Raw genomic sequence first — 27,773 nt, forward strand, 5'->3', positions numbered from 1 at the left:
AACATGATAAAAATGGAATCTGTCATCTGAAGAGGAGAGCTTCAGGTCAGATTGTGGTCATGTTCTGATGAATTTATTGTTCTGAGAGTAAACAGCAACAGTGTGTGCGGAGAAATTAAGTTGCTTGGTCCTCTTTAGCACCTTAACAAAGTGAGATGCACCAGGTTTCCACAGGAAGGGCCTGATCTTCAAAACTCTAGAATTCTACTCAGCCTCAAGAAAAATGTCTTATGAGCTCTTTTCTTCTCTCTCTATTCTGTGTCATCCCTTCATATGCAGTCTGCTGCCCTGTCATTTCTGCCTTCACAACATCCCACATATACCATGTTTCCCCGATAATAAGACACTGTCTTATTAAATTTTTTGGACAGAAAAACACCAGAGGGCTTATTTTCAGGGGAGGGCTTATTTTAATGAACATTGACAGCAATTTTAATAAACAGGTAAATGTGAACAAAAAATGTACCTTTATTCAATAAGCAAATCACTGGGGAAGAACAGGATGACGTGCTCACTGCTGCAGCTCTGATTGGATGCAGCTCGGAGCGCGGCGTGCGTTTCACGGGGGGGGGGAATGGTGCATACAGAGGGTACCGTAATGTAGCGTGTAGCGCAGGGGATCACCTTCTACAGTAGCAATCTCAATAGGGCTTATTTTAGGGGGAGGGCTTATTTTAGAGGAATCTTACACAGTAAGGGGAGGGCTTATTTTCAGGATAGGTCTTATTATCGGGGAAACACGGTATACCCCCTTCTGTCCTCTGACACTGCCGGCCCCCTGGCCAGGCCCTCATCACCCCAGGCCTGGACTGTTGCCATAGCCTACTGCCTGTGATCTACCTACCCCATCTCTCCCTGCTCCAGTCCATCCTCCACCCAGCTGCCAGTCTGAGCTTCCTAAAACACAGGTCTGCCATGTCCTGCCCCAACTCAGTGACCTCCTGTGGCTCCCTGTTAGCTCCAGGATCAATGATCGATTCTTCTGTTTGGCTTTGAAAGGTCCTTCCTACCTTCCAGTCTTCCCACACCTTATTATCCTCCCTCCTGTGCTCTGCTCCAATGACACCAGCTTCCTTGCTGTTCCTCACATAACACAGTTGATCTCCTGACTTCTAACAATGTTGCCGACTGTGCCCCATGCCTGGGGCACTCTCCTTCCTAACACTGTCTCCTGGCATCTCTGGCCTCCTTCAAACCCCAGCTAAGGTCCCATCCTCTATAAGAACCCTTTCCCAGTACTCCTTAATCTTAGTGCTCATCCTCTGAGGTGATCTTCAACGTATCCTGTCTATACCTTGTGTGGACATCGTTGTTGGTGGCTTGTCTTCCACGTTAGACTAGGAACTCCTTGACAGCAGAGACTGGGTTTTTTTGCCCTTTTTTGTATCCCCTTAGCATAGTACCTGGCACACAGTAGGCACTTAATCCTTGTCGATGACATGAATTTGGATTCACTAGAATTTCACTTATAATCTGATAATGGAAGCACCTGATTTCATAATATATAATAATAATAATGTAATATTAATATGGTTTATCTGGAAGGTTAGTAGCTATGGAGTCATAGGACTTAGACTCAAAAGCCAACTCTGCCAGTGTTTCACTCACTGTGGAACCTTTAACAAATTCAGTAACCTTCCTGAGTTTTAGTGTCCTCCAATGTAAAATGGGGGAGAGAGCAGAGAGAGGCTGGACTAAACATTCTCTAAATCCTATGAACCCTAAGAATATTGGAATCACAGAACTTCAGAAGGTGGCTGGTCCAGTCCATACCTAAAAAAAAGTATCCTCTACAATTGCCAAAGTCCCCAAGACTCTTTCAAGGGGGTGTCAAGGTCACAACAATCTCTGTAAGTTATTTGCCTATTAAAATGCTCTGTCCTTTTACAACTATGAAATATCTGTGCTGGTTCAAATTTTCTTCATGGACTTCAATCAGAATAACACATCACAACAGAATGAATACAGAAGCAAATAGGAGAATACAGCTGTCTTCTGTTAAGCCAGACATTAAAGAAATTTGCAAAAAATAAGTAAAACATTGGCTAAAATGATTGAAGGGGAAAGCAAAAAATGTTGGAGGGAATGCAGGGAAACTGGGACACTAATTCACTGTTAGTAGAACTGTGAACTGCTCCAAACATTTTGGAGAACAATCTGGAATTATGCAGAAAGAGTTATGTTAACTGCCTATACCCTCTGACCCAGTGATACCACTATAAGGACTGTGTTCAAAGATGATTAGGGAAAAAGGAAAAGAACCTGTATGTTCTAAAGTATTTACAGAAGCTCTCTTTGTGGTGGAAAAGAACTGGAAATTGCAGGGATGCACATCAGTTGGGAAATGGCTACACAAGTTGAGGTATATGATCATGTTACAAGAAATGGTAAGCTCAATGATCTTAGAAAAACATGGATAGACTTAACACGAAATGATGAAGAGCAAAATGAGCAGAACCAAGAGAATGTTGTATACAGTAGCAGCAATATTGTTTTAAGAAAAACTTTGAAGGAGTAGCTAGGTGGCACAGTGAATAGAGCACCGGCCCTGGAGTCAGAAGGACCTGAGTTCAAATCCGGCCTTAGACACTTAACACAAAAACTAGCTGTGTGACCTTGGGCAAGTCACTTAACCCCAATTGCCCTACCTTTCCCCCTCCAAAAAGAAAAAAAACCTTTGAGCAACTAATAGTCATTTTAACTATTATAAATACTCAAATTAATCACGAAGGACCTATGCAGGAAGATTCTATCTACATCCAGAGAAAGAACTGATAAATAGAAGTGTATATAGAATGATTTTAATATATATACATATTTATGTCTAATGGTAACCATTTCTAGGGTGGGAGGGAATAAAAAAAAGGGAAAAAAGTTACATGATAACTTCATTTTATATATATACATATGTGTGTGTAAAAGGAATAACAAGTTGTATATAACAGATCTGTAGTTTCATGTGCAATCATCTTATTTTTCTCTTTTACTATGTTATAGAAATGCTTGTTTTTTTAGTTCTTAAATTCAGAATAAAATATTTAAAAAAAAAAATAAGCAAAACAATACCAATCTTCCCAGTTATTTTCTTGTTTTGAAAAATATGGTTATTTTTCATTAGTAATGTTACTTATGTTAATATGTAATGGGTTTTTATTGTTATTTTAATGAATTTAATAAATAACTTAGAATTTTATCCACTTTAATTTCTAATACAGTAAATATCAATAGATATAACCCACTTAAACAACAGGTCTTTGGAGTCCTCAGTAATTTTTAAGTGTGGAAAGAGATCTTGAAACCAAAAAATAGCTATCCTATCTCAACTTCAGGCTCTCCTGTGATGGGGAACTTATTCCTCTTCTGGACGGCTCTGATTGTTGGCAAGTATTTCCTTATGTAGCAGTAAAAGTCTATCTCTTTACAGCTTCCACTCACCACTCCTAAGTCTGCCTTCTGTGGCCAAACAAAACAAGTCTAACCCCACTTCCCTATATCTGCCCTTCACATACTTGAAAACAGTGATCATGTCCCCCATAAGACTTGTTTTCTCCAGACTAAACATCTCCTCTTCCTCCCCATGATCCTCCTACGTCAGAGTTTACCATCCACCACCTCCTCATCCCCAGGCCTTGTGCTTAGGGCAGCCAACAGAGAAACATTGCCAAGACAAGAAGAGGTTAGAGGCAGTGGAAGGGAGGAACCTTGTCAAATCACAGGCCTAACACTGTGAAAATTCTGTACTGGTTCTCCCAAAGAGCCTCTCAAATAAAGCGATCTTTACAAATTATTCCAGTGATGCTTTTAAAAACCATCACTGTCAATTTCCACCTATTTCCTCCCTGCCATAGAACTTTCCCCTATAACAAAAGGGGGGGAAAGGACAGCCAAACAAACAAACAGTGTGGGAAAGCAGATTAGGCACCAGCTTGGGTGCTACCCAAGGCAGGTCACTTAACCTCTCCCACCTCCATAAAATAAGGGGGCTGGACTCGATGTCCTCTGGGTCCCATATAGATGGAAATCCAAGACTGATTCTCTGACCATGTCTATGAATGCTGTCCTCATCCATTCCTCAGCGGAAAGACCAATGTCTCGGAGTTAGAGGACTCAAGTGACCTTGTACAAGTCATTTAATCTCCTTGAGCTATTGGTTCTTCACCTGTAAAATGAGGCATTGGTTCATGTGGCCTCTGTGTTTCCTTCCTTACTTCCTGATCCTATTATCTCTCCACTGACATGGAAGGAGGCGAGCATACTTCACCATCAGTTCTCTGAAGCCACTTCAATGATCAGAGTTCTAGTCTTTAAAAATATATATATATAGATATCTTCTGTTTTTATGTCACTATCATTTCTTTTATATTCCTTCTTTTCTCCTAGCCCACTAGCTGTCCCTTGCAAAAAATTTAAAAAGAGCAAAAAAGAGCAATTTAGTAAAACTAACTGACACATTGACTAAGTCTAACAGCATATGTAATGAAACAAAGCCTAGTCTCCTGCTTCTGCGAAAGAAGGGGATACGGTGCATTTTCTCATCTCTTCTCTTGGGTTCAACTTGGTTATTACAATTAGAGTGGTCAGTTTCTTTTTTTTCTTTCCATTTACATTGTTGTAGGCATATACTGATTCTTCTTAATTCACTGTGCATTAGTTCATAGAAGTCTTCCCCAAATTTCTCTGAGTTCTTAGTATTTGTCATTTCTTACGGCACAATAATATTCTATTACATCCACATTACACATCACAGTTTGTTCAGCCATTTCCCAATTGTTATTGTACTCACATTCTTTCCACTGCAACTACAAAAAAACACTGCTATAAATCTTGTCACATATTTGGGATCTTCTGCTCTATCTTTGACATCCTTGGAGTACATGCTTGGTAATGGTATTCCTTGTTCAAAGCATATGAACAGGTTAGCTACTTTTTTAGTGTAATTCCAGACTGCTTTATAGAATGGTGTTAGACTTATTCACAGTTCGGGTCAACATTTACCACATTTGACTTTTATCATTTCTTTTTTTTTTTACCTTTTGGAGGGTAATTGTGGTTAAGTAACTTGCCCAAGGTTACATGGCTAGTTTTTTTGTGTGGGTATTAAGTGTCTGAGGCCGTTAAGTGTCTGAGGCCGGAATTGAACCCAGGTCCTCCTGACTCTGGCGCCAGCACTTTACTCACTGCTCCACCTAGCCGCTCCAACTTTTATCATTTCTACTAATCAAAAAGGTATGAGGTAAAAACCCAGTTTTAATTTGTTTATCTTTTATTAGTAGTGATTTGTAGTATTCTTTCATAAGGTTCTAGAGGGTGTATAACTTTTTTTTTAACTTCCTGTTCATTTTTTGTTGTTGTTTTGTTTTTTGGAGGGGGGAAGGTAGGACAATTGGGATTAAGTGACTTGCCCAAGGTCACACCAATACTTTTGTGTTAAGTGTCTGAGGCTGGATTTGAACTCAGGTCCTCCTGACTCCAGGGGCCAGTGCTCTATTCACCGTGCCACCTAGTGCCCCCCCCACCCCATTCGTATTTTTTGACCACTTATATATTGGGGAACAACTGTTGGTCATGTGTTTGCATTGATTACTTGTATATTTTGGATACCAAACCTTTATCAGACATATTCACTGCAACAATTTTTTCTAATTAATTGTTTCTCTTCAAACTCTAGCAACATCAGTTTTGTCCCTACAAAAGTTTTTCAACTTTTTGTCATCAAAGTTGTCTATTTTACCTTCTGTAATAACCTAGTTCCCTTGTTTAGTAAAGAATTCTTTCTCCTTTCCATAGTTGTGAAAGTCAGCTCCTTTCATTCTTTCCTATATTTTTTTTTTTTGGAGGTCATATGTAGATTCTTTCACTTGGTCTCTTGAAATCTCACAGGGTTCTATGTTTCATCAAGTATTGGTTCAATTTCCTTTGTCTTAAAATATTTATTTAGAGGGGTTTGTGATCTTTCAAATGTTTTAGTACTCACCCTCCATTTCAGTTTTTATATCTTCTCTGTTGATTTATCTACTTGTGCTCTAAATTTTTAATTGATTTTTTTTCCTCTTGAAATCCTTCGTTTTAGCTTTTTTTTGTTATATTACTCTGTTACTAACTTTCTGATTCCTCTATTTGGTAGAGGGTAATTTTCTGCAGCTAGACCACAATACCGTCCCAACTCCCCTGCCCCAAGTGGTTTCTGGGAGTCCAGGACTGGCCCAAGCTGTGATCCAGTCCCTTTTCCTTCAGACCAGGTACAGCTCCCTGCCCCACTTCTCTTGATTCTTTGATTACCTGGCTGAGTAGAATTAGCAATTATCACTTTCTGCAGGGTTGGGGATGGAGAAAGAGTGGGTGTTACAGTCATTTTCTTCTGCCTTGAGGTTCCCTAAGTTAGGGGCTGCCCCAGACACAGGGCAGCATAGTTCCTCCCTCCTTTTCCTAACACCTCCTTCGTCCTAATGTGGCTGTGCTGCTTATTAGAACAGGAGAATGGCAAAAGGGCAGGGAGGAGGCTCACCATCAAAGTCTCTACAGTACCAGGGAATTTCCCAAGCACAAATTCATGAGTCCGTGGATGTACTTTGCAAGATTGTGGAGAATGGTAAGGGAAGATACTGAATAAGCACCTCCAATCCTCCCCCTCCTCACCTGGGCTTCTTCCTTAAGGCCCTATGCTCTGCCTGCCTCCAGCCCCGCCGCTGCTGGTGACATTCGCCTGAGATGACTCTTCATCACTGTATATGTCTTATATACACCTAGCTGTCCCATTGCAATGTGAGCCCCTTGCAGGCAAAGACTGTGCTTTTGCCTTTCTTTGCATCAGCAGCACTCAGCACAGTGCTTGGCTTGGCATAAAGTAAGCATTTAAATACTTGTTTTACTTCTCAACAGGAAAAAGATTTCCTCACATATTAGTACCATTACTATTGACTGAAGAAGTACATTATAAAAAAAGTCATTATGACTTCATTAACACTTTTTAAGAAATCTATATTTTATTTATTACAATAGCATCTGCATACATTTTTAAATATTGCTATATGTACATATTATATATGATATACAATTTATTCAATCTACAAGAATTTTTAGGCCCCTTATAATAACTCAGTGGTCCCCCTGGGCCACATTTCCTTGCTTAATAAATGTTAATTGAATTAAACTCCAACACTAACATGCCATATTCTATGGTCCCTTCCATCCCTAAAATTGTCTGACATATTAATAATAGAAGTTTGGATGAAATTGATTTAGGGACTGGGATAATGTTAAAGTGTGAGGCCATTCAAGGAATGGTAGGCCTGGCAGCATCCGCCCAAGTGGGCAGCATGAGGGCACAGGGGTAGGGAGATGAAGGAAAGTGGGCAGCATTCCAGGGGTAGGGAGAGGAAGAAAAGTGGATGACAAATTTTCCAGTAGTTCTGCAGGCTAGTCGCTATTTTTCATTAGTCTTTAAGACCCTTGTACAAAACATAAAGGAGTTCTACAAGTACTTGCCAGTCACTGTTTTGTGATTGATTTTGAGTCTTAATATTATTTAATCAATTGTTTTCTTTAAAAATCTCTGGTTTCAAAAGATTTGTGGCATTCAAACAACATTATTATGCCAGTGACATTATTGGTTCCAAAATGCTTGGAAATGCTTCACCAGTAAAGTGGAAAGAGCTCTAGAATTCAGTGTCTTCCTGTTGCCTCTAGAATCAAATAGAATCTTCTCTGTCAGATCCAGCTTGTAAAGGCCTTCACAACCTGGCCTCAACCTCTTTTTCCAGCCTCCATTGTACATTACTCCCCACCATGCATTTTGTGATCCAGTCAAACTGGCCTTCTTGTTCTTCCCAAAAGATGAGATGCTCTGTCTCCCATCCCATGCTTTTCATTGACTGTCTCATGTCTGGAATGAACTCTCCATTTCTGCCTCCAGTCCCCTCTCTTCCTTCAAGACATAGCTCAAACACCACCTTCTCTGTGAAGCACTTCCTCATCTCTCCCAACTGCTAGTTCTCTCCTTTACAAACTGCTTTGTGCTGATTTGTATTTGTTCTGAATATACTTATGTATTACTCATTGTCTCCCCCATTTGAATGATTACTCCTTTTGAGTAAGCATTGTTTCTGCAAAGTCACCAATGCCCTTCTTGTTGCCAAATTTAATGGCCTTTTCTCAATCCTCATCCCTCTCTATAAGCTTGGACACTGTTGATCACTCTTTTCTCCTTAATACTATACTCTCTTCTCTCCTGATTTTCGTGACCTTATTTTCTTTTCTTCCAACCCATCTTGACTGATTCTTCTCAATCTCCTTTGCAGGATTTTCATCTGTCTCACATCCACTAACTCTTGAGTGTCCCCCAAGGTTCTTCTACCTGGGTCAAATATAAAGCCATCTTTAGCACTTGATAACCTTCACAGCCAGACCCCTTCCCACCTCTCCATCATTTTTACACTTTACTCCCTTCCATACTCCGTAAGGTCCCAGCACTGGCCTTCTGCCCTTGCTCGGAACTCTCCATCTCCCAACTCCACTGCTTTTTCACTGGCTATCTCCCCATTTCTGGAGTGCACTCCTTCATCATCTCTACCTCCTGGCTTCTTTGGCTTCCTTCAAGTCTTAGCTAAAATCCTACTTTTTGTAAGAAACCTTTCTTGGTCCCCTTCAATGCTAATACCTTCCTTCTGAGATTACCTCCAATTTTACATACATACGTATATATTCACATACACGTGTATATCTGCATATATACGTATATTGTTTGTATATAGCTGTTTGCATTTTGTCTCTCATTTTAAAATGTGAGCTCCTTGAGAGCAGAGATTGTTTTTGCCTTTCCTTTTTATCCCCAGTGATTAGGACAGTGCCAGTCACATAGTAGATTATTAATAAATATCTGATTGATTGATTGATTGTCTCATATACAGAAGATGGTAATTTACTAAATAACCACATGAATTTAGACAAATCCCAAGCATTTCAAGCAAAAGGATTGCTAGACCTGAAGTCAGAAGACCTTGGCTCAAATGCTAGCATGATATTTACTAGCTCTGAGACAGAGGTCAAGTAACTTCAATTATTGGAGTCTCAGTTTCCTCATCTGTAAAATGAGCTGATAATATATGCCAGCAACTGCCTGACAGGATTTTTGTGAAGAAAGATCCAAGTCTAAAGCTTAAGCCTCTGTAGAAATGTGAGTTGTTGTTGTTGTAAGGATCAGATGAGACCTTATTTTGTTCATCATGACATAGTAGATAAAGAGTTGGCCTCCGAGCCAGAAAGACCTTGGTTTCGTTCTCCCTCAGACACATACTAGCTGTATGAACTTGGGCAGGTCATTTAATTTCTCAGTGCTCCAGAGTGTAGGCAACTCAGACTTGAAGTTTCAGAGAAGGTGCTGACCCACATCCTTAGGAGTTTCCTCATCTAAATTTCCTTTGCCAATAAAATCCCTAGTCCAGTCCCTATCCCTGATCATTTTAAATCACTATATAAAATGCTGTTATCATCATGCAAGTAAAATCCCCCACAAGGTAAGACTAACACATCTAAATCTGTGTCCAGCAATGATTCCAAGAAACCCATTCCCTGCTCCAAACACCCCTGTGCTTTCTTCCCTCCCCATCTTTGTCCTGATAATTCATTGGATCAGAGAATGTCATTTACTTTACAGAACAGAGATGCTGTCAGATGGGTTCTGCTCTCTTTTTGTTTGTTGTACTCATCATTTTCTCTCTAAATCTTCTTGGGGAGACATGTCTTTATTGGGTCCCTTGCCAATGTCTTTGTGGACTTGTTTTCCTCCCACAAACTCTTCACAAATTTATGAAGCAGTGTTGCTCATAATTTTCTTTCATCCTTCACAAGATTTTGCAAGTGAATTTATGTTCAAAACCAGGGTTACCCTTGACTGCCATGCATCTCCACTTGGCAAGGATATGGTGTTTGCTGCCTGAGGTTTTGGTCTTCTCATTGTGGTAACCTCTATATCTGTTCATTTTCTATAGGAAATCATGATACCCATGTCACCTGCCCAAGTTCATACAGCTAGTATGTGTCTGAGGGGAAATGAAACCAAGGTCTTTCTGGCTCAGAGGCCAACTCTATCTACTGTGTCATGATGAACAAAACAAGATCTCATCTGATCCTCACAACAACAGTAACAACTCACATTTCTACAGAGGTTTAAGCTTTAGATTTAGAGCTTTCTTCACAAGAATCCTGTCAGGCAGGCGCAGGCATATATTATCAGCTCATTTTACAGATGAGGAAACTGATCCTCCAATAATTGAATTATGAACTGATGTAACCATTCTGAAGAGCAATTTGGAACTGTGCCCTAAGGGCTATAAAACTCCATACCCTTTGGTCCAGTAATACCACTACAAGGTCTGTATCCCAAAGAGATCATAAAAATGGGAAAAGGATCCACATGTACAAAAATATTTATGGCAGCTCTTTTTGTGATGGCAAAGAATTGGAAATTGAGGGGATGCCCATAAATTGGGAAATGACTGAACAAGTTGTGGTATATGAATATAATGGAATACTATTGTTCTATGAGAAATGACTATTGATGACTATTTTCCAATGTATGTAGTTTTCCATGCGATTTTCTAGTGTATGTAGTTTTTTAAAAAAAGAAGTCAGGTCTGTGCTGTTGTAATTATATACCATATCTTCTGACCCTTATCATTTCCTTTAGTTTTGATTTTAGTCTTTGCTCTAACAAGTTGATGATATGACTACACACAGCTAATTATGAAATAGCTTTCACATTTGTAACCAGTGGTTTCCTGTCAAGATATGGTCAGTTTCACTGTGCTAGCCCAGCACCTTCTAACTTTCTTCCAATCATGATATAAAGACACACAGCTTCTGAGTAGTAACTCTTGACCTCTTTTAATTTCTTAATCCTGAACCAGATTCTCTAAGTTTTTTCATCATCTTTCCTTAGGTCCACCTGTGCACTGAAGTCATTGAGAATTAAAATATACATTGACTTAGTTTGAAAGGCCTTACCAAGTTTTTTTTTTCATAGACTTTCTCTACTGCCTCATCCTCTGTGATAGATATTGGTGGATAAGCTGCAATTATCTTTATGGTGATCTTTTTACTTATGTTCATATGACTACAAATCAAGATGACCAGAGGTTACATGCAATTATGTTTCTTGTCTTTGGTCACACTGACACCAATACTCCAAATTCTTTTATTTGTCTCTTCAAGAAAAACCGAACAGTTTTCAGATAAATTGAAGCTCTCTATAGTCATAGGAAAAAATGCTCTAAATCCCTGTCGATTAGAGAAATGCAAATTAAAACAGCTCTGAGATACCACCTCACACCTATCAGATTGGTTAATATGACAGAAAAGGAAAATGATGAATGTTGGCAAGGATGTGGGAAACTTGGAACACTAATGCATTGTTGGTGGAATTGTGAACTGATGAGACCATTCTGAAGAGCAATTTGGAGCTGTGCCCTAAGGGCTATAAAACTCTGCATACCCTTTGGTCCAGTAATACCACTACAAGGTTTGTATCCCAAAGAGATCATAAAAATGGGGAAAAGATCCACATGTACAAAAATACTTACGGAAGCTCTTCTTGTGGTGGCAAAGAATTGGAAATTGAGGTGATGCCCATCAATTGAGGGTTGTGGTATCAAACTATAGTATATGAATGTAATGGAATACTATTGTTCTATAAGAAATAATGAGCAGGCATATTTCAGAAAAACCTGGAAAGACTTAAATTAACTGATACTGAGTGAAGTAAACAGAACCAGGAGAATATTGTATACAGCAACAGCAACATTGTATGATGATCAACTATGATAGTCTTAGTTCTTCTCAACAATACAATGATACAAGATAATTCCAAAAGGCTCATGATGGAAAGTGCTATCCACATCCAGAGAAAAAACTATGGAGTCTGAATGCAGATCAAAGCATAATATTTTCATATTTTTTTGTTTTTTTCTTTCTCATGGTTTTTCTTTTGTTCTGATTCTTCTTTCACAATATGACTAATGTGGAAATATATTTAACATGATTGTACATGTATAACCTATATCAGATTGCTTGCTGTCTTGGGGGAGGAGAAGGAAAGAGGGAGAAAAATTTGGAACTCAAAATCTTACAAAAAAATCTCAAAATCTTACAAAAAATGATGTTGATAACTATCTTTACATGTAATTGGTAAAAAATAAAACACTATTAAGTGTAAAACAAAAAAACCTAAGAGCTGTCCTTTCACATATCTGCAATCTCTGTAATGTCTTCTGGTTTGTTTGTAGCAAGAATGTCAGTGTTGATATAGTTCAGTTCCTCTGGCACTGAGTCCACTCATTGGTCAAAGAGAGAGAACCAGTAGTTAAATTAATACTTATTAAAAACTGTAGTGTGGTTCTTAACCTTTTCTGCTCCTTTTTCTCCCCCTTTGCCAGAGTAAAAATGTGGCCACAAAGGAGGAGGAGAAGTGGTGAAAAGAGAACTGGATTTGGGGTTATAGAGTCTGGGTTTGAGCCCTAACTCGGCTACTTACTCCCTATGTGAAACCTTGTGGAAAACACTTTACTTCTGGTCAGTTTCAGTTTCAATTCTGTATTGTACCTTCCAGCTCTAAATCTATCTCTCTCTGTTACATGGGTTGCCATGGACAAAGAATTCATCCCCTAGTGTCCATACAGTTCTGTGTACCAAGCCAAGCTGATCCTCAGATAGGTGATTCAAATTTTTGGTGGCAGAAGCTTTTCATGTGGGTAGAACCAACCAGAGCTATCACTCTATTGACATGGCCTTCAAGAATCCAACATCACCTTCATACCACTCTAAGGCATCAGATCAGAAGTGTGTGTGTGTGTGTGTGTGTGTGTGAGTGAAGCCAAACAAAAGCCCACCTCCATTCCCTAAATAGCTACTAAAATATCTACCATGGTAACTAAAGTGATCCATGAGTTCAGAATGGTCTGTATACTTGACTCTGCCCTCCATCCCTTTCTAGGTTTAAATCACTACCTTTTCACTTGCTAACCTAGATCTAGGTTCTCCCTCTATTTCCCATCTATATCCTCCAGGTTGAGAAGGTGATTGCACAGAATCACAGAAGCTGGGAGTTAGAAGGGACCCTTAGAGACCATCTAGTCCAAAAGGTACCTGAAGAAGAATTCCCTCCATGATATAATAAAAAGTATCTCTCGGCCCTTGCTTAAAGACCTGTAGGGAGTGGAAACTCCCACCTGAGGAGAGAATTCTACTTCTGGAGAGGAAGTTCTTTCTTACATCAAGCCTACATTTGTTTCTGCAATTTCCATTTATCCATCCTGGTTTTACTGTCTGGGGCCAAGGAGAAAAATTTAATCCCTCTCCCAGTGACAGTCATTTAAATATTTAAAGACAGTTATATCATCATGTCTCTCCTTAAATCTCCTCTTCCTCAGATTAAATGTCCCTAGCTTCACCAACTGAGCCTCTCATGGCACACCCTCTAGGCCCCTAGTACCAGGATGACCTTGTTGTGTAGTGCTTTAGCAGCGACAAAAACACCAACAATAGCCATAGCAAGCTCACATTTCTGTAGAGTTTACGATTTACCAGGTGCTTCCCTCAAAACAGCCTTGTGAGAGTAGGAATACTCTCTTTATTGTGTGCCTACTTTATAGACTGGAAAACTGAGGTTGAGAATGGTGAAGTGACTGGATCATATTTAAAGAAACAAGGCTCAAACCCAAGACTCAAACTCTTCTCATTCATTCATTCAGCAAACATTTGTTAAGCACCTACTATGTGCAAGACCCTATGTTCAATTGGGGAGATAAATGTTTAATAAGCCCCAGTGCCTTCTATTACATAAGAGTTTGCAGTATAGGGAGGGGACAGGCCATTCACACCAATACCTATGATAAATATAGTGATACATGATAAGTGTATTAGAGTTGTAAAACAAAGAGCTCAGTGAGGTCTAAAGTTCAGTTGTTCTTTCCATATATCCACTACAATGAAAACACTAGAAAGTCTCACCAGATGAGATATAATAGGATCTCACCTTTACCTCAGTTTTTCACTGTAAGCCAGGGTGAAAATAGGATTCCTTGAAAATAAATGCATTTTATAGGCAATTTTTCAAGAATTTAATTTAGTTCAATACTCATTTATTAAGTTCTAATTATGCAGAAGGCACCGTGACAAGTAAAGGTGAAATTGTCCCTGCCCTCAAGAAATGCACATTCTCATAGAGGATTAAAAGAACATACATAGGGTAATAAACCCAAAATAATTTCAGGAGGTTGAGAACTGGGAGGTTGAGGAGAGGCCTCCTATAGGAAGTAGCCATGAAGGAAGCGAGGTAAAAGAGGGATTCAGCCAAAGCCAGACAGGGGAAGGCTCTAATGCCAGACAGAGGAGGTTCAAATCTGAAGGCTTTTGAGTAGGGAAGTGATGATGGAAAGGCGGTCTCCTGCACAGTACAGTACTTCTAGACTAGTAATGGAAGCCAAAGCATGATGAGTATTCACCATGGTACAAAATGTGCAGGTACCTCAGGAGTCGTTGGAGTTCTAAATGGCTACATGATTTCATGTGTTTGCTTTCTGTCTTTATCACAGCACTTGTCAAAGAGACCATGGAGTCACTTCGGAACATCCAAGTCATACAGCTGAAGCTGAAGGTAGGAGACTCAACTTGTTGGGGAATGTGCACAGGATCCTCTGGGGCTAACCTCATTAGGAACTAATCCCCTTGGGGCCTACTGCCATGCAGAGGCTGTTAGCAGTTTGGGAGTGATGGAAATCAGAGGAGGGTCCATTAAAAGTGTCAAAGCTTGTCACAACAACAGAGAGCCCAGGTACACTCTGGAGGATTTTCTTATTCCTTTTGACTCATCCCCTCCAAGAAACATGAAAAAACAGTGTGTGTGCTTACCCTAAATGTGTTTGTCCTTTGTTTTTGGAGAGGACCATGACATCAGGGAGATGATGCCATGACTTGCAATTGACTTTGATTTGAGTGAGGAAGGGCTGTGCAAGGTCACCAACCTCACTTTCTCCTCCAGAGTCATCTGGGTTCAGTGGCCAGATACCCCTTTCAGGCCAAGGTCTTTCAGGTTCTCACTTTGAGTGAGGTAACACCCATTCCTTGCAAGCACACAGTTCATAGAATTCCCAAAGATATTTTTATTAAAACAAATGCTTTAATGAATGACCCTTTTCCCAAAGATTCCCTAATATAAATCCCTGTGGTTGCTCACAGTCCAAATGTGAAAATACCATTGGCAGAGGCCTACAACAAGTGCTCTCTGCCAGTCACAGGTGGGAATGGGGCCAGTTTTCTTCACTCTCCATCATCCTGCCATGTCTCACATGTCCTCACCTCCACATCCCATACAGCTTCCCAAGCAAAGCACGCTTGAGTTGCTAGAGTGTTCGGTGCTATCTCCTGCTTGTGAGATGAGGACAAAACTTCTAGAGATGTCCTCAGGTCCCCAAGTGCCATTACTTAGCAGCAATTTTACATTTTTTCTTTTTCCAACCAGTCCCACACTCCTTCATTCCTGTTTTCAGCCAGGGACCAGTTTTTGTCCCAGGTCACTCAAATGAGAGGAGGGGAGAAGGGAAAAGATTCCAACCCCCTGGATAGGTAACTCTCAATTGCCAGTGGAGACCAGGAGAAATCCAGGTAAAGAAGGTTCCCAGAGACTTTAAACATCTCCTTGTGACCATTAGCTTCAACCTCATTAACCAACCACATGAACATCAGAGCTGCCAGGGGAGCTATTTAAGTTGACCGATTTGCAGTTTACTGGTTTTCTCTGCCTTTCCCTGCCCACCTCCCATAGGGCAACTTACAAGTACAAAACATTTCATTTCCATTGTCTCCTTTGATCCTCACAACAACCCTAAGATAGAGACAGAACAAGTATTATTATTATTCCCATTTTACAGGTAAAGGAACTGAGGCTCAGGGAGATAAGATGGCTTGCCCCCAGTTACATGTAAAGATCACTTGACTTAGAGTCTAGGTTGAAATGCCAGCTGGACTCCTCATGAAATTGTGACCTTGACAGTCAAATGATCTCTTTAGACTTCAGTTCCCCTGTGAAAATAAAGTGGTCAGATTAGATGACCTCTAAGGTCCCGTTCAACTCTAAATTCTGTGATCTTCACAATACCCCCAACCAAATCAATCAGGTCAGTATTATTGTCCCCATTTCACAAGAAGAGGAAAGTGAGGCCCAAAAAGCCAGGACTCAAACACAGGTCTTTCACTATGCCTATACTGCCTCCCATGTTGTCAGACCTCCTCCCAGGCACACCCTGGCCAAGAGGCATAAGGAAAATGTGCTACAATGGACAGAGCCCTCCATTTCAAGGGAGGAGATCCAAGTTTAAATCTGCCTTTGACATTTTGTGACTAAGGTGTGCCCCTTCCTCTCCGGGGCTTGAGTTTCCTCATCTGTAAATAAGACTAGAGGGTCTCTGAAGCCCCTTCCAGCTTTAAATCCTACACTTACATACACTGGCTATATTCCCTTTAGAGGAGAGTGCCCAGTGGGACTGCCTGGCTTTGAGAACTGGCTGTGCCATGAACTATTTGAACAAGTGAGTCCCTTTCCAAGCAGTTCACCGGTTCATCCATATGTAATGCGGAGATAGTGGTTGTAACATGGTACCTAGTCCATACTATATGCATAAATGTTTAATTCCCCCAAAAACTATTTAAATGTAGAGCTATGCCTGGGAGGAGCCAATAGAAACCTTCCAGAATACCTCAGCATCTTCTTAATGAGGTATTAAGTTCCTTTGGCCATTGGGTATCCCTTTTTCCTAAGACCTGGCCAAGGACTATAAGAACCTAGAATTCTGTTGGGCTATAACCTTGGAGATCATCTTGTCCGGCTCTCTGGTTTTACAGATGAGGAGCTTGAGCCCAAGTGACTGGTCCAAAGTCACATAGGTGGCGGGTAATAGATCTGGGTAGTTAAACCAGGGTCGTCTGACCCTGAATGAATGCAGTGTTTGTCTCCACCTCCCTCACCAGACCAGAGGCCCGGAATGTCTGACGTTATAATTTAGGAACTTCTGTGAGGATAATGAGATAGTGCGTGTTAAAGGAACATAGAAATGCCGGGTCTTGAAAAAAGTTCTTGGGTCTCCAGCCCCGGCTCCCCAGGCCTTAGTGGCCTGGAGAAAGTCGCCAGACCTCTGATCCTTTGTTGGTCTGCGGGCATTCTGAGATATCATATTATTACTACTTAAGGACTTTCATAGCCCGGGACTCCCTCCACTTCCCTGGGCCTCAGTTTCCTCCACTGTAAATCAGGACCCAGACCTCAGCTCCTGGCTGTGACCCCGTCCGGGTCCCGCATCCACCTTGTTCCATCTCTCCCGCAGGTCCCCCTGAAAGTGAGCCTCGCCACAGGCCGGTCGTGGGGGTGCCTGAGCCCCTTCCCGGAGGCGACTCCCGGTGCTGCCCTGCCCGGCCCGGCCGGCCTCGGTCACTAGGGCAACAGCAACACCTCGAGCCCTGCTGGTGCATTTCTCGGCTTCATTGCGTCTGTAGCCCCAGGCAACCGCGGTGGCTCGAGACTGGTTTGTACCAGCGCTTTGTCCTGGGCTGGCCCGGGGTAGCCAGCGGAGAGCGGCTTTTGTTCCCGGCCAGACTGCTGGCCGCCCTTAACCCTAGATGGCCAGCCTCCTGCCTCCCCGCCGAGACTCATCACCCCCCAGGCACGTGCATCAACATCCCAGGGGTGACCGTGTCCAGCTCACATAACCTCTGGCAGCATCCATTTCCTGATCCGGCTGCGGTGAGGAAAGCGCTTTGCAAACCTTCACAGTGCTACCCAAATGGGAGTGGGTTTCCTTTCTTTAGAATGGTTTCACTTTGGTAGGAGGGAGGGTGCAGAACTGCTCAGCCATTGTCCCTGAAGTGGACCTGAGCTCTTGGCCTCCAGGATCTGGGTCAGCAGGCATCCAGCAGACGTGGCGCTGGGTGCTGAGGAGATAACCTCATCTCCCTCTCTCCCCACTCTCCCCGCCCCCAACTTGGAGAAATCCCAAAACCTTCCCAGCAAGATTCTCTTGGCTCAGTAAAGCCATTGGAGCTTCGATAACAGTAACTGGCATTTGCATAGCACTCTGGGTTTGCAAAGCGTTTGCCTGCGTCATCTCACTGGATCTTCACAGCCCTGAGAGGTGGGCACTGCGGATATTCTTATCTCCATTTTGCAGATGTGGAAACTGAGGCTGAAAGAGGTTAAGGGACTTGCCCATAGGCTTCCAGATCTTTCCCCACTCCATTTTCAGCACTTTCTACAGTGCACCAACCATATTAGTGAGGGTGGGTAACAATCTCCCTTTGAGCATAACAGGGACAACTATTGAAAAAATTCAGTGTGTGCAGCTAGATGTACCCCAGGCGTCTGCCAACAGTTTCCAGGGCAAAACTGCCCAGCTTGGGTTTCAAACCATGGCGCCACAGAGGAGTCTGGGGCAGAATGTTTGGCTTTCACTTGACTTTTATGTTTTGCTGAGTGTGTGTTCCTAGGTGTATACTTGGCCTTGTTTTTTTGCTCCCTTTTTTTCCTGTGAATCAAAGAACCTGTTTACCCTCAGCAGTGGAAGCCTCACGTGGTCTTCTCCTGCCCAGATTTCCCTGCATCCTTCCCTAGCCTGCCATATCCCAGCTGGTTTGTTCCGCAACGCCCATCTTCACCCCCTCTGTTCTTTGTGACAAATAAAAAAAGGAATAAACCCTTTGGAGTGAGCACTTTTGTTTCTTGAGGTATTTATTTTTAGTTTATCTTTTTAGTGTAGAATCTCCCTCAACCCATGCAATGTATAGTGGCAACTTGTCTGTAATTTAGGACCACTGAGGCTCCTTCCAAATCTCAAAATCTAAGGTTCTGACTTTGTTTCCAGTACACTGTGCTACACTGCCAGTAAATTAGTTAATGTGTAAAGTAGAGATTCAAACCCAGATCTCTAGAGTACTGTATTCCTGCATTTTAGGGGCTCCATATTATGGGCAAAAGTCCATAGAGTTTATATCTACTGGTAGCATAATTCAATTAATAACCCAAAGTGCTAGCTGTGTGGCCTGGGGCAAGTCCCTTAACTTATCAATGTCCTTGACAACTTTCTGAAATCCTCGGATACCAATCTCCATTAGAGGATTTGATGAAATAAACATTATTGGCCCCAAAATTAAAAAAAAAAAAACCTGGGTGCATCCCTGCTCTTTTCAGGTCTCAGTTTTATCATCTGTAAAATGAGGGAGTTAAACTCCATTATATCTAAGAATCCTCCCAATCCTATTAGTCTGTGACCCAGTTTTTCCATCAGCAGGAAATGGGATGTTCAGAGCCTTGGTTGCAGTCTCTGCTCCTCCAGTGCATTTCCCCTTCAAGCACTGTGTGCACCTACCTTTGTGCTGTTCCTATACTCATGACCTATCTCTCACCCCTGAGTCCCCCCAGGTCTTCTCCCTCAGCTCCTTCCAGACCCCTGTCTCCCTACAAGGCCCAGTCCTTACTTGTTAGTGCCCCTACTCCCCCAATCAATTTGTATTTATTTTTTCTGGGGCCTATATTTCCTTATTCATTATATCCCAACTCTGTGAAGGTAGAAATTGTCTCACTTCTATATTTGTATCCCTAGTGCCTAGCACATTTTGGAACTTAACAAATGCTTGTTGATTTACTGAATATGCCACCAAACTAAACTTCCTCAGATACAGTTCTGGTCCCATAATTCCTGCACTCAGGAAACTGACAGAGTGGAGTCAAGAAGGCCTGGGTTCAAATACCTCCTCTGCTTATTACTCCCTACCTGATCTTGTTTGAGTCCCTTCTGCTGGGCTGGGTCAAGCTTTTTTTAACTTGGGATGTACAGAGCGATTTGAGGGGGTCCATGAACTTGGATGAGAAAAAAAAATCTTTATTTTTGCTAACCTCTTAATTGAAATTTAGCATTTCTTTCAGTTATAAAAAAAAGTCATAAATTTATAGACTTAATCAGATGACCAAAGGGGCCCATGACACAGAAAAGGTGAAGAGTCCCTGATGGACGATCTTGAGGGCCTTTGCCAGTATTAAATCTCTCAAACAGTATTATTAGCCTGGGCTAAGACAGCGCAACTCTTAGAGTTTAGGTGAGTTAGTGCAGCCTTTTACCCCTGCATTAGGCAATTCTGGGCCAGGAGACTTTGGTTGTTCTTCTGTCTGCTGTCTGTGTCCTGGGATACTAAATCTAGAATCATAAGGGACTTTAGAGGCTCCTGGTCTAACTCCTTAATGTTTATAGATAAAGAAGCTGATATCCAGAGAGGGACCTACTGAAGGTCACAGAGACAGCAAGTGACTGATCCCATATCCTCCAGCTTAGAATCCAGGCCCTGTTCTGTCAAGTCAGTTCTCTTCAAGTCATCAAGCACTTGTTAGGCACCAATTGGTGCTAGGGAGACCTCAGCCTGCTGCTTCTCTAATATGCCTTGACCAAGGATCACTTGGAGGTTGCTGAGGGAAACCTCAGAGTCAGGTTTGTGAAATCAGGAAGCAGTTGTGCTCACTCTGCCACGCTCAGCTCTGGGAGAAGGTCTGAGGATGACTCCCTGGCCCATCCCCCTCTTTCCTCCTAACCCCCAACCCTGGCTGTTTCTAACAGTCACACATTTGCAACTATGCCCTGAATAATGGGGGTTGCCAGGAAGCTGGGTAAGCAGGTGTTATTATCTTTGGGAAAAGTGCCCCAGCATCAATCGAGCATCTTTTCTGTCTGCCTGGTGCCCACTTCTGAGCCCTGTTCTCTGGACTTTGGTTTCATGAACATAAACAGGACTGGGCAGACTCTGGCTACATAGCCATCACTGCTTGCTTTCCCAGGGCTGGTTCAGGCTTGGTGTGGATTCTAAAGTAGCTCTTGCCACAGTCCCAAAACAACAGTGGCACCAGTGAGTACCACCAACACCCTGCCATGTGGGTGTGTGCCCGTTCAAGCACACATACACATACGTACACACACACACTCACACAAACACACACAGACACACATACACAAACACTGATGACATGTAGAAGAAGACTAGGATTCCATACTGTGGGTTGAAAAATCATATATTCCCTTACTGGATGTATAATCCAGTTCAATCAAAAACATTGGGCCCCTTTGATTCCCCTGGCAGCAGGACTGGTGTGGTCAGCTACCCACAGATTCAGCTTTTGTTAGAGCCCAGGCACTTCTGGGACAAGCAGCCTTCACCTTCATGGCAGACTGTGCCAACACCTGCCTTCCTTCAAGTTATGTGGTTACTCATTGCTCAGGATTCTGCTACTCATTATACAAGGTGCGTATACGTGTATATTTGTCTGCGTGAATTTCATATCTACAGTGGAGAAAAACAATTAGCAAAGTCAGAATTTGTTTTCGATTTCTTTCAAGAAAAAGTCATTTGTTACCTTGGATAAGATTCCACTTCTTCAATATAGAAATCATACTTGAAAGTGGTGACTGAACCCAAATTCTTCCTCTGAAACACAGATTGTGAGAAATTCAAACACAGCATCATTTATTCCAGGCTCCTGGTGCTTTTGGTAAATGACAGGCCTCGTCAGCTATGTGGCATAGTCTATAGAGTACCAGACTTGGACTCAGGAAGACCTGAGTTCCAATGCTGTCTCAGGCACTGATTCAGTTGTGTGACCCTGGGCAAATCACATAAGCCTCTCTCAACCTCAGTTTATTCCTCTGTAAAATGGGGCTAATAATAGCACATCTATAATAGGGTCATGATGAGCAAATAAAATGAGATAATATATGTAAATCACACTGCAAACCTTAAAACACTATACAAATAGTGGTTATTATCTCACTTAAACAAATGGCTAGCCTTAAATCTAGAAGTATAAACAAAATCCCAGCCAGTGCACTTTCCAGTTGTCCTCCCCTGTCCTATATATGCACATAAAAAGAGACATTTCATTATATGGTGTGTGCTCGTTTTTCGGGTGTCAATAGCCCTTAAAGAAAAGGTTACAAAACAGATTTCAGAGGGTGCCAGCTGCCAGCTCAGATTCAGTCTCCTCTGTTCTACCATTCCTTGTGTTTTCTGTATAAATATTTCATGAATCATTCGTTGGGAAAGGGGAGAGTTGTTACCTGAGCACACTGTAAACTTAAACTGTTTCTCTCCTCTGGATTTCGATCAGGTGCACCTGGCACCACCCTCCAGGCCCTGCCTCAGGCAGATTCCCTCTGGAGTTCATCCTGACTAGGTCTGGGCATTTTAGGGAAAGAAGTTGACATGAAGTACATTGAGATGAGGAGGGTCACCGAGGGCTGGAGACTTGAACTTCTGCTCCCTAAAGACCAGCCCAAAGGCCTAGCTAGGGATAGAGACCCTTCTGAAGAGATTGAGCAGGGATGAGAGGGATGACCCCTCTCTTTAAATATTTGGAGGACTCTCATAGGTAAAAGTGTCAGAACTAGGTACCAATGGGCAGGAAGCTAAAAGGAAGTAGACTTTTGGCTCCATGTAAGGGAGAACTTCCAGGCCAACAGAGGGGTCTAAAAGTGGACAGGGCTTTCTTGCAAGGTAGAGAACCCCATCAGTAGTGGGGTTCAAGCAAAAGCTAGGACACAGCTTATCAGGAATGTTGTGCAGGGATTCCTTCCTCCTCAGGTGGAAAGTGGCCTAGACAACTTCTGAAATGCTTGGGTTTATGGTTTTTGGGACAGTCAGACTCCCAGGCTAGAGCAATGTGTCCTCTCATCCACCTTTGAGCAAATGCAAAGGCCAGACTTTTGGGGAAGCTTCTCAATATTGACCTTGGTTTCCCCAGGTTGCCATTTCTTTACTTTGCCCAAAGTGCCCTCCTGCAAAGGGACTCAGCTGAGGTGAGCTGGAAGCCCCACTGAATTATGTGTCACCAATCCTGCATGTGAAGCCTGATACTACCATTCCTTACCTTAGAGTTCTTTCATTTCTTAAGGCCTCAGTGTCCCCATCTGAAAAATTACTGTTTGGATTAAATTACTCCTAAGGACCCTTCCAGAGCTAGAACCTAGATCTGTCCCATAATGTTATGGATGGCTCCATGGTGGGAGTGGGGAAAGAAGTGGAAATGTTGAAGCTGAGGAATTCAAATGCTTGTTGGAAGCATCTTTCAAATGGAGTTCCTTCCCAAGAAGGATCAAGTTCACCTCCAGGGGTCAGCAAGGCCATTTGCTGCAAGGAAAATTAAGCATAAGCATACAACCCAACCCAGTACACTAACTACTACACATTCTAATGCTGTAGCTGGACACCACACCCTGGAAAATGGTGGGATGAAAAAAGAATTGGTGGCTAGGTGGCACAGTGAATAGAGCACCGGCCCTGGAGTCAGGAGGACCTAAATTCAAACCCAGCCTTAGACGCTTGACACACTAGCCATGTGACTTTGGGCAAGTCACTTAACCCCAACTGCCCCCCAAAAAGAAAAAAAATGGTGGGATGGCCAAGGGACTTAGCATGCCCCACTGCAGATGTTGAGGGTGGAAGTGATTCGACCTCCAAATCTCCCCCACTTTGCCCAGAAGGATATGCCCCATCATCCCAAGAATTTCCTAGACCCCATAGCCTAAGCTTACAGAGGCACTGTGGTAGACAGGAAAGAGTGCCAGCCTCTGCTAGGCTGGGTGACCGTGGACAAGTCACTTCCCTCACTGAGCCCACTTGCCCCTCTGCTCTTCTGTAAAATGGGGATGATCACAGATATGTTATAAGGAAATACTAAAAATTGAAAAATACATTGCTATTATTGTCATTATTACGATTGGGGGCCAGCTTTGAGGGGAGGGAGGAAGGAAGCAGGACTACACTTTGATACATTTCCCATGGGGGATTGCCAGTAGAGAGGGAAGGGGACATCTTCAAAGTAGACCAAGCCATCCTCAGGATGCTCCCTATGGATAACAGCTTACCCTCTCCCTGCAGGGATGCCTACACAGCATTCCTTGCCAAGGGGACTTTCTTCCCAGAATGGGAGCCAATTTGGAAACTATTGTACTCAGTCTCCTATTGCAAGCTAACCTGCCAGACAGGCACCATATTGGAGCTGTGCGGTTATGTCATGGCCCCCAACTTGGAGTCCTACTGCCACGGGTTCAAATCCTGACACTGACACTGACTTTGGCCAGTCATTTCCCTTACCTAAGGCTTGGTTTTATCTGTCAAATGGGGACAATAAGCCTTGCACTACTTGTTTCACAGGGTTACTGTAAGGGGAGCTTTTTATAAACCTTAAAACCCTATAGAAAATAGGAGATTAAAAAAAAAATTATCCAGGTAATTAAATCATGAATTTATCAAAACAGCAGAGGAATCCTTTGTAATAATTAGATTAGGATTCTATTGAAACGTGAACGTCTCTATTCCAACCCACTCATTTTACAGATGAAGAAACTGGGACCTAATGACATGATGTAACTTATGCTCAAAGTCACAAAATGAAGTGACAGAGCCAGGTCCCATGACTCTGCCCTTCAGGGTTCCTCCCCCTGCACCACACTGCCTTCCTATGGTCTAATACTAAGTGATGTCAGTAGGATCTGACTCCACTGCATATGATGCCAAAACCCTTGCTGGTTTATTGTCCCTTCACCACCTCTGTATGGAAAGGTAGGTTCAAGCTAAGTTAATGCCAGACAAGGACTTTTTAAAAAACTGAACACTAGAGGCACCAGGGAGCCATGGAACCTTCTTGAGCAGGAGAGTGACCTGGTCAGACCTGTGCTTTAGTAACTCTGGCAGCTGTATGGAGGAGGGACTGAAGCAGGAAGATCCCAGAGGCAGGGAGACCACTTAAAAGGCTGTTGCAGTCTTCTAGGAAACTCGTGAAGGTCTGAATTAGAATGGTCGTCAGAGGAGAGAGAAGGACGACTCAAGCCATGTTCTAGAGTCTACAAGTCACAAAATTTGGCAACTGATTAGACATGGGGGGAGGAAGAATCAAGGATGAGGCTGTAGCTGCAAACGGGGGTGACTAGAATGACTGTGCAAAGTCAGGACAGAGTAGCTGGAAAATACCCATTCCCAAGACTCTGACATAAAGCTGGGCGGGCAGCCCAGGAGGGAGTCTAGGTGACAAGCCCTGCACAGGTGCGGCTTGTCCATGGTGAGTTGGGCCTAGAATTGAATAGGAGGAAGCCTGGATCACATTTAGGGAAAGTCATAGCACTTCGTGGGTGACTAGATGGTGCAGGGCACAGAGCGCTGGGCCTGGAGTCCAGAAGACTCATCCTCCTGAGTTCAAGTGTGACCTCAGACACTTCTTGGCTGTGTGACCCTGGGCAAGTCACATAACCTTTCTGTGCCTCAGTTCCCCATCTGTAAAATGAGAATAACAGCAGGTATCTCACAGAGTTGTTGTACAGATCAATGCTATTTATGTGATATATACATGTGGCAGAGACGGGAACATCAGGGATGTTAGCGAGCTATTATTATTAGATGGTCTCTAAGGTCACTCCAGCTCTGCTAACTTCTCTGATGTTTGGGTATATTGGCAATGAGACAGTTCCCCTAAAATCAGTGGGAGAGGAGAGCCTGCTGCCCTCTGACCACAGAGCATTGGAATTTGGGAGTTCAAAGGGCCCTTGTGCAAAATGACAGCATCAGCCAAGGGCTGGGCTCCAGCCAAGTGAGTGACCACAAGGTCACGGTGCCACAATTCCCCCAGCTTCCCCACTGAAAAGAGGCCAGCCCAGAGTGAGAACAGGGCCTGGTTTTTTGCTTTTCTGTTATCCCAGCACTTCCACGAAACAAATGCTCCATAAATGCTTGGTAACTTGACTCAGCTGTGTCCATGATGGTTCTTAGAGTCTATGGGAACTTTGGGGCTGGGGCCTTTGTCCATCCACAGCCAAGGGAAAGTGGAGACCCTCCTCTCTCAGACCCAGAGTGTGTAAGAGCCAGCTTGTTACCACAGTGGCCCCCAAAGACCCTATCCCCTATAGTGCAGGCACCAAAATTGGGACACCAAAATGGAGGCCTCTCCCATCTCTGAACCTCAATCTCCTTATCTGTAAAGTGGGGATAGCACTACTTGCCAGACCTACCTTACAGGAGTGTTGTGAGTTTGGGGGTGCTTTGGAAGGACCCATGAGCTTATAGTGGGGAGACCTGGGTTTGAATTTTGGCTCTAACACTTACTAGCTGTGTGACCTTGGGCAAGTTCCTTGACCTCTCTGAGCTCTAGTTTCTTCCTTTGAAAAATGGGGAGAAAAAACACCTACACTGCATACCACACAGAGGTGTTGTGAACCTTGGAGGGCTTCCATAATAGTGGCTGAAATTATTAATCAAGGTCCTCCTGCCTCAGCTCTGCTGGAGAGAAGGAATTTATTTTCCCACACCCTTCAGCCCTATCCTGATGTCTTGAACAGGGCAGGGGACCTCCCCAGCCCCAGCCCACTTAAGGCCTAAAAGTGAAGCCCAGAAAATCAAGAATGAAATCCTTTGAAAAGCAGGAGCTTGATGACAGTTCACATTTCTATAGAGCTGACGATTTACAAAACATTTACCTCACCAAAGTCCAGTAAGGTGGAAAATGAAAGTGTCATCACCAGCATCTTAAAGATCAGGAAACTATGGTTCCAAGTGGCCCACACAGCTAAAAAAGTGTTAGAGCCTGGTGAGATACCAGCCTATCCTTGCTGCCTTCAGACCTAATGTTCTTACGAGGACCAGGGGCCATTTCTGGAGCCATTATCCAGGAGGCAGGAGGAGCTCCACATCTGGGGTCCAAGGAACTGGATTTGGTTCCTGGCTTTGCCATTCACTCCCTGTTTGACTTAGCATTTTGACCTTAGTTTCCTCCTCTGTAAAATGAGAGGGTTGGACTAGCTAGCATGAGATGCCTCTTACCCCTCCTCACCACCTACCCAAAGTTGATGCAAATTCAAGACTAGTTCAGGGTAACTAATCTAGGTGCCACCTATGAGACTGAGAGAGATTCCAGAAGATGATAAGGCCCTACCACTCAAATCCCTGCAGTCCTGGCCCTCAGAGGAGTCAGTCACCAAAGATATGCCTTTAGAGTAGTTAATTAATTGACTAATTAATTAATCTGGTAATGTATCAGTATGGTCACTCACTTGACTCAGAGTCTGGGTCCTGCCCTTTGCTGATGGTGTCACCTTGAACAAAGGCCCTTCTAACTCCAAAATTCCAATGCTCTGGGGTCAGAGGGCAACAGGCTCTCTTCTCCCATTAATTTCAGGGGAGCTGCCTCATTTTCAGTGTCCCCAAACATCAGAGAATCTCAGATAAACCCAATTAATCAATCAATAATCCTTGGAAGAATCATGATCCTATAGTCCCCATAGAAGGAGACTATTAAGGATTCATGACCAGAGGTCATGTCAGTTACCTAAAAATCAGGGTTCATTCCATAGAGCATTTCTGAGGCAGGAGTGAGGTTAGGAGCCAGGAGACTGTGGGCCTGGTACTGACTCTGCCGCCGATAGTCTCTGGGACCCTGGGCAAGTCTAAGAATTTTATGGAATGGTTGGGCTGGTAGCCAGCACTATGTCTATATTCTATGTTCTAAGATCCTCCCAAGCTCTCCCATTATGGTATTCCATGATTCTGTGAGGTCCTGCGCAGTGACACACCAACCCCAAGCCACCCTAGAAGGATCAATTTCAGGATTCACTCTCTCTTAATAGGTCCCTGGGGAGGAATGAGGATGGCTGCTGCCAGTGAGGTCGGGCAGGACACTGGCAGAGACACAGCCCTGAAATGGGACCGTCTCT

At 42.9% G+C, this 27,773-nt stretch overlaps 1 protein-coding gene across 1 annotated transcript in view; it reads left to right on the forward strand.

Moving 5' to 3' along the window:
• The window catches only part of LOC138148362 (HAUS augmin-like complex subunit 3), a 369,469-nt gene extending 350,722 nt beyond the window's left edge, over positions 1–18,747 (forward strand). Inside the window, exons 24-25 of the mRNA XM_069071053.1 lie at positions 14,586–14,647; positions 17,370–18,747. Coding sequence (XP_068927154.1) covers positions 14,586–14,647; positions 17,370–17,480 — 173 coding nt within the window. The 3' untranslated portion in view covers positions 17,481–18,747. The remainder of the gene's footprint in view (positions 1–14,585; positions 14,648–17,369) is intronic.
• The last annotated feature ends 9,026 nt before the right edge of the window (positions 18,748–27,773 follow it).

Source organism: Petaurus breviceps, unplaced genomic scaffold, assembly GCF_028583685.1.
Source record: "Petaurus breviceps papuanus isolate PSGF00001 unplaced genomic scaffold, PetGlider_PUasm1.0 140, whole genome shotgun sequence".
Taxonomy (NCBI): Eukaryota; Metazoa; Chordata; class Mammalia; order Diprotodontia; family Petauridae; genus Petaurus; species Petaurus breviceps.